Source organism: Sander vitreus, chromosome 4 (genome assembly GCF_031162955.1).
Source record: "Sander vitreus isolate 19-12246 chromosome 4, sanVit1, whole genome shotgun sequence".
In the NCBI taxonomy this organism is placed as follows: Eukaryota; Metazoa; Chordata; class Actinopteri; order Perciformes; family Percidae; genus Sander; species Sander vitreus.
Window position 1 is genome coordinate 37103117 of NC_135858.1, and position 7114 is coordinate 37110230.

Sequence of the window (7114 nt, forward strand, 5' to 3'; positions counted from 1 at the left end):
TTACGGCACAAAGGGCTGCGAATGTGTAGGTTTTCTAATAAATAATCAGTACTTTTGAACTAGAACGCTGTAACCGTCAGCTGTGAACCCGGGCTACAATGTTACCCTACAGGACAGATGTTCAGCAGCAGTTAGCGTCGACTAAAAGTTCTGTTGTTGCTGCTGACAGACTCAGATTATTTTTCTAAGTGTCTGACAACATTATGGGATGGATCCCTACAGAGATAGACCTTTTAGTTAAAGAATAAGATCCTTTTAGTTTAACATGAAACAGCCCCGGAATCACCATCACCAAACCCACCAGACTCCATGTAAATAATCAGGACTTTTAGCGTGTATAGAGCCAGCATATTTCCACCAGACTCCATGTAAATAATCAGGACTTTTAGCGTGTATAGAGCCAGCATATCTCCACCAGACTCCATGTAAATAATCAGGACTTTTAGCGTGTATAGAGCCAGCATATCTCCACCAGACTCCATGTAAATAATCAGGACTTTTAGCGTGTATAGAGCCAGCATATTTCCACATGTAAATGGGTGAATTAAGGGTTTAGGTGATGGTGATTGTTGGAACAGTGGAAAGATGAACCAAGACGGCTTTTGATAGTTTGATTTAGTTTCTGTCCACTTTGAAAGAAGTGTGTTTTACAATGATAAAAGTCCTGATTATTTACATAGAGTCTGGTGGGTTATTACAGAATTATAAAAGAAGAGAAGATGAAGAGGCGGTGCTGTCCGTCATCCATCTTCACTCTTTGAGAGTTCATAATAATTCAAGCCTTCTTTCATTTCATTAACGTCTATCATTAACTCTCATTTCACCTCCATCTGAACATTAACCTTCAGCTAAAGTACCACACTAGGACTGAGGCTCTTTTCTGTTTTTTCTCTCCTGTTCAGGTCCAGCAGAAAAGAAGAAATTTGTGAGCTACAACGACCTTGTGATCTAACAGCGTCCAAGAGAGACTGAACAGAGAGAGAGAATGGTCTCCTGCCCTGCTGGCTAAAAAGCAAAGAAAGAAAGGATGTTTTTTCTGTTGTTGTTTAGTTGTTCGGTCTCATGTGCTTCATTGCCCACACAGACTTTCAGATGCTGAAGCAAAGCATTGTGGGACTGCCCTGTGGACAAAGACTTACGGCACCAAACATTCACTAAGACAGACAAAGAGAAGCGAGGACGCAAAGAGGGCGAAGACGGGTTAAAAAAAATACGTGAGGATGTTCAGAAAATAAAAAATAAATCACTTTTTGTCCGTGAGGATAAACATGGCAGACACCTTGCAGCCTCACACGGGGCACCACTTTGTTTCTCTCTCTGCCGTTGATGTCAAACGTAGCCGCCGTCTCGGCCGGTCGTGACCTTTCTACGGAGCCCGCCTCCTGTTGTCTTTTAATGTACTTCCAAATTGCAAGTTTTCCAACCTTCCTGTCCTCCCTTGTGTGGTTCTTAATAGCTTCTATGTTACTTTGGTTGTTGGTTTTCTTTCTTTTCTTTTAAAGACGACGATGGTTATTACGTTGATGATGATGATGATAATTCTGTTTTGCTCTTTGCTACTTGGATGCACATTGTTTTTTTTATTAAAGCCATATTCTTCGCTTTGAGATTTTGAGGGCTTTGCTCACGCTGCCAGCTGGGATCTGATTGTTGCCACTTAAAAATGTCCTTAAAGACCCTGAAAACATGTTTTCTCAACCGGCTTCTTACTGAGAGGGATGGGATCCTATTTTCAGAAACACTTTAGATCACAGCGTGATGATGAAGTACAGCGGTTTTTTAAAGTTTCAGAGTTTGACTCTTTCATTTCGATGGTACTTTCTGAGCTTTAGTAAACATGGTGTGACATGAAAAAGGTTCATATTAAAGAGAGAGTTCAGATCTTTTGAAGTGTAGCTATACGGTAAGTTAGTTAATTAAGTATGTTACAGTAGTTCAGTTTACGACAGGGAACTGAAACTGTTCTCTCTGCCATTTTACCTCGCAGAACACGGGAGTTGCTGCTCTACCGCTGCCTCTATCGGCTAGTTTTTTTTAGTTTCAACTGTCCCTTTAATGGATTTTGTCTCTCATGTTGTCTTACTTTTATCTGGGTGATGTAAACAGGAAGAAGTATAATGATTACATTGATACTGGAGAGTTCTGCAGCCTCTTTTTTTCTCAGATTTTGTGTGTTATGTCTGTGTGTTTAGATTTCACAGAGTTATGACTTGGAGAAGGAGTGTGATTTTTGACGCAGATTGTAGCAATTGGGTGCTTAAGTATTTTAAAGGTGCAGGAAACTCAAAATCAGGCACTTGTGGCTTTGTAGGTGTTAATTACGCATGTTGTCTTGCCATGAGCTCTTGGGAATGTCAATGTTGTTGTTTTTTACCTAAATGTCGTCCCTCTTTGTTATCTGCTTCAGACGCTGGTTTTAAGTCCGCTTTGGCAACGTTTCTCAAAGGGAAAAACGTGTGTGCAGCATCTCAAAGAAGCTTCCAGTAACTTAAAGTCCTTAATCTCCTCAATGATCTGCGTCTCTGCTCCGAATGCTGGCGAACAGTAGATGCTAGATCGCACCTGATATACATGTCAACGCCAACACGGGGCAAACTGCGCAGGCCTCAACGCTTCAGGCTTCAACACAAGTCATCAGACGTTACTGCAGCTTTTATATTTCAGAGACACTCTTGGTTGCCGATGTTGTTGATAGTTTCTATTCAATTTTGGATCACATTCCCGTTGGAAGATGTTTATAGTTTAGACTATATTGGCGATTTGTGATAGTAGAAAGTGCTCCTATACTCGGTGACAGTCAGTCCACTGCTACATGTATGCTGACGTTATCTTGGCTGCCGTTGTTGGTCATTTCTCACCCAATGTCGGATCACATAGCTTCTACAACATGTTCGGTTGTGTAGTTTTTGGTTCAGAAGACTTTATTGGCGACGCTCCACTGCTAACTACATGTAGCTACATACTAACGCCAGGGAAAGCTGCAATCTTTTTTGTCAATGTTAATAAGTTATCCCCAAGTTCACATTCCTGTTGGAACATGTTCAATTGTGAAGTTTTTGGTTACGAAGCCCTCATTGGTGATTTTGCTGCTATACTCCAAAACTGTAATTTCACTACTACATGCTAACGTCAGGGAAAGCTGCAATCTTGGTTGTCAGTGTTGTTCATTTCTCCCCAATTTCTGATCACATAGCTTCTGGAACATGTCCGATTGTGTAGGTTTTGGTTTAGAAGACTTTATCTGTGATTTTCTGATTGTAGGAAGTGCTGCTATACTCTGTAACAGTCATTCCACTGCTACATGCTAATGTCAGGGTAATCTTGGCTGCTGAAGTTTTACATTTTGGATCACATAGCTTCTGGAACATATCATGTTGTGTAGCATTTATTGGTGTTTTCTCCAGGTAGAAAGTGCTGCTATACTCCATTGCAGTCAGTCTTCACAGTGTAAGAAAAAAAATCCGTTGAAAAAGGATAATGTCCTGGCAGAAAATTACCAGTAGCTTTTCCGTTGAGTTTACGGACATTTCTGTTAATACAAAAATCGAAATACAGAAAATTCCTTCATATTAACACAGTATATTAGCCCGTGTTTCTACGGACTTTTCTAAGAGTGCAGCTGTAACAGATTGAAAGTCTCTTAATTTTAAGTTATTTTTAGAAATATATATAAAAATAGTATGTTATTATTTTCTGTTTAAATTAACTGTGACAATCTCCTCTTCTAAAAAAAGGAGACAATGAATTAAAAAGTGTGGATTGTCTAATGTTCTGCACCAGGGTTAAACAATACCAAAGTCCAGTCCAGCCTGGAGCAGCTCCTTGTTTCCCTTGGCACCAGCACAGGAAGTCTGCTTCTGCGAGGCTTCGAGTAGCCTCCGTGGGGCCGCTCCACCGCTGTTAGTGGAGAAATAATAAAATGAATGGGCAGCCTGCTCCTAGACCGGCAACTTTAAAATAGTCTCTGGTGTCTAGCGTGACTAGGGTTAGGTACCAAAACTATTCCTACGCAACCGGTAGGAATCGGACAGTTTCAGTTCCACTTAATGTGTCGACTGAAATATTTTCCCTCTGTCGCTCTGAAACGTACGTAAAAATATCACACTTTCTCTGTAGTCTACCGTTAGCTAGCTCCCGTAAATGTAGGCTAATGTAGAGCTCACCAAAACGGACGTAAAAGCATATTAACCATTCACTGCACGTGATCACTGGTAAACATATTACATCTTTCAGTTTGTTAAGAATCGGTTTAGGAATTGGAATCGTTTTAAAAGTACAGGTTCAGCATCGGAATCGTAAAAATCCCAACAATACCCAACCCTAAACGTTCCTTTCCTATACTTCATGTGCGCTCATCAACAAATACTGCCACCACGACTGCTCCGCTGTCGGCCCCTGGATCTGACAACTAAACAACTAAAAACTACTCCTTTAGCTCAAATGCTAAAAAGTAGAGCCCGACCAATGAAGGATTTTTAAGGCCGATATTGATACAAACATTTGGTGATTTATCCAATATCCAATATTATAAATCCAATATTCCGATATATCGGCCGATATATATTAAATAAAAATCCAGAAACGCGTAGCAAACATAAACAGATTTCCCTAACATTAGTTATTTATGAGTCCTCACTAAAATAATATGATAATGCAGTTTAAAAATAAACTTGTTTGTTTTATTGTCACAACAGAACAGAGGAACATCAAAATATATTAAATTTCTGATAAATAAAATGTATAAAAATACAAACTTAAGATATGAAACTTAAAGGGTTAAACACGAGTGTTACCAACAGGGAGGTTGTAGAGCGCCCTCTGTGGATAGACTATGCAACGCCAACACTCAGAACATGGTTGAAGGGGGTTTCGTCCGTTTTCTTTTTATTTTTTAAATATTAATTTATCGGCCATTATAAATGCCGATATTGGTTGGGCTCTACTAAAAACACACATCGGTGTGGAGGAAAAGGACCACTTCCCTTTAGTCCGAGCTTGTCAGCGTTGACACTGCAGAGTCTGGGAGTCGGCTCCACCAGGGCATAGGAGATCCAGTCAAGTCAAGTTTATTTCATCTATAGAAATGGAAATTATAGTGCTCATGCCCGCCTTAATGCCCATTAAAAGAGAGCATAAATACAGTACAAAAATTATAGAAATGTACATTTAAAGTGCTTGTTGTGCTGTCTGATAGCCTGAGGTATAAAAGAGCGAGCATACCGCTTAGTTCGTGCCACAGGAGGCCTTAGCCTACCACTACGTTCTATAACCCTACCAGTCAGATTACCACAGGAGACCTTAGCCTACCACTACGTTCTATAACCCTACCAGTCAGATTACCATGAAGAGGGTGACCTGGGTCCCTCGTTATTTTCTGTGTCATTTTTGCCAGATGGTCATCATATACTTTATCCACTGCCTTTAACTCTCTGACTATTTTTCCAGCCATTTTAGTCACTCTATCAATCCTGGACTTCTCAGTTTCTCCCGCATTCCCCCGCCCCCAACCCACCAAACAGTAACTCCAAACACTACATATCACTGACATCAAAAAAACATTCTCACCACATCAGTATTCACCTTAAAAGACTGCAACTTCCTCACACAAGATACACATGGACTTAATTGACCCAATCAACAGCAACACAGAGGGAAGAGAAGATAGGCGATCCAGTCCGTGGCAGCAAGCGGCATGTCCATCTGTCCAGTATATGATAGCCTCAATGACGGACAGGAAGCCTGAAGTGTTGACGCCTGCGCAGTATACTCGTGTGTTGATGTTGAGATGTGAATCAGGTGCAAACTGACACCTGAAGAAACCACAATAACTAACTTCCTCTTGTTGTTGCATGCAGCTGTCCTCTTCCCCTCACACTGTATCTTTACCTCACCTCTCTTCCCCCTCAGGGGGGAGGAGCCTCACAGTGTTATATAGAAACAGAAAGATTTGAAGCCATATTTCAGAAGCTTTAACTTCTAACGTTAGGAATGTGGAAAACAACAGAACGGCCAACGCAGAGCGGTTATACTGTGGATCATGTGATGGCCACTTTATAGAGAAACAGAAAGAATTGAAGCCATGTCGCTTCAAAAGAGGTTTTTTCATGTCACGGCTATCCAAAAAACACGGATGAGACGGCGAGCGAAACATCAGAATTTCCCTTTCTGTTCGAAGCTTTCGTTGTTTGTGAGTCCAACAATCAGATTCCTCAGCGGGCCGCCGACACAAAGCCAAAAAAAAACAACAAAAAAAAACAGGCGTGTTTTTAAAACGCCATTTCAGTTTGAAATGTTTGTGGTCATATTGAAAGTATCCCATCCCTACAGGTGTGTTCGTTCTCCACATGCACATACACAATGACTTTTCCAGTATTTTGTAGGTGTATGATGATGATGATGATGATGATGATGATGATCCCTAACTGTGTTGTACTTAAAAAGAAACCTACTTGGCACCAGGCTTTGTTGGATTTCACGGACTGCCGATCCAACAAAAACGTGTTGATGTTGAGGTTGTCAATGCATGCCTGATATGTTCGATGTTGAATCCATAAAAAAGTTGAAGAATAACGAAATTCTCATGACACAGGCTATGGGTTTACACCGCTACGTTTTGGAGTTTTGATCCCAAAGTGATCTCGGTGCACCGTGTTATCATCTCCAGTAGAAGATCTAATCTCTGTTTGAACTAACACGCCCAAACCTCATATCTCATCAACATTCTGGTATACTGGACATAAACAGGAGGCAGCGTGGAGACTCCGCCCACTGCTGGAAGTTACCATGGTAACGTTAGTAGCTTTAGTCTCAGAGAACGAGACGTCGTGACCAATAAGACCCAATCAGGAGGAGAAACGTTGGCGTCAGTGTCGGTGTTGCCAAAGGTCTCCGTTTGAAACACAACCTCCGCAGATTCAGAACCAAAACGGGTCAGAAGGGTTTCCAAATGTCTCCGGTTTAGGGGCTCGGAAACACCAGAGCAGGGGGAATGAGAGGGGGAAACTCCAGAGCAGGGGGAATGAGAGGGGGAAACACCAGAGCAGGGGGGAATGAGAGGGGGGAACACCAGAGCAGGGGGAATGAGAGGGGGGAAACACCAGAGCAGGGGGAATGA

At 41.5% G+C, this 7114-nt stretch overlaps 1 protein-coding gene across 1 annotated transcript in view; it reads left to right on the forward strand.

The window, feature by feature from the left end:
- The window catches only part of LOC144517395 (metabotropic glutamate receptor 7-like), a 124621-nt gene extending 123616 nt beyond the window's left edge, over positions 1 to 1005 (forward strand). Inside the window, exon 9 of the mRNA XM_078249490.1 lies at positions 903 to 1005. Coding sequence (XP_078105616.1) covers positions 903 to 952 — 50 coding nt within the window. The 3' untranslated portion in view covers positions 953 to 1005. The remainder of the gene's footprint in view (positions 1 to 902) is intronic.
- Positions 1006 to 7114: the final 6109 nt, after the last annotated feature.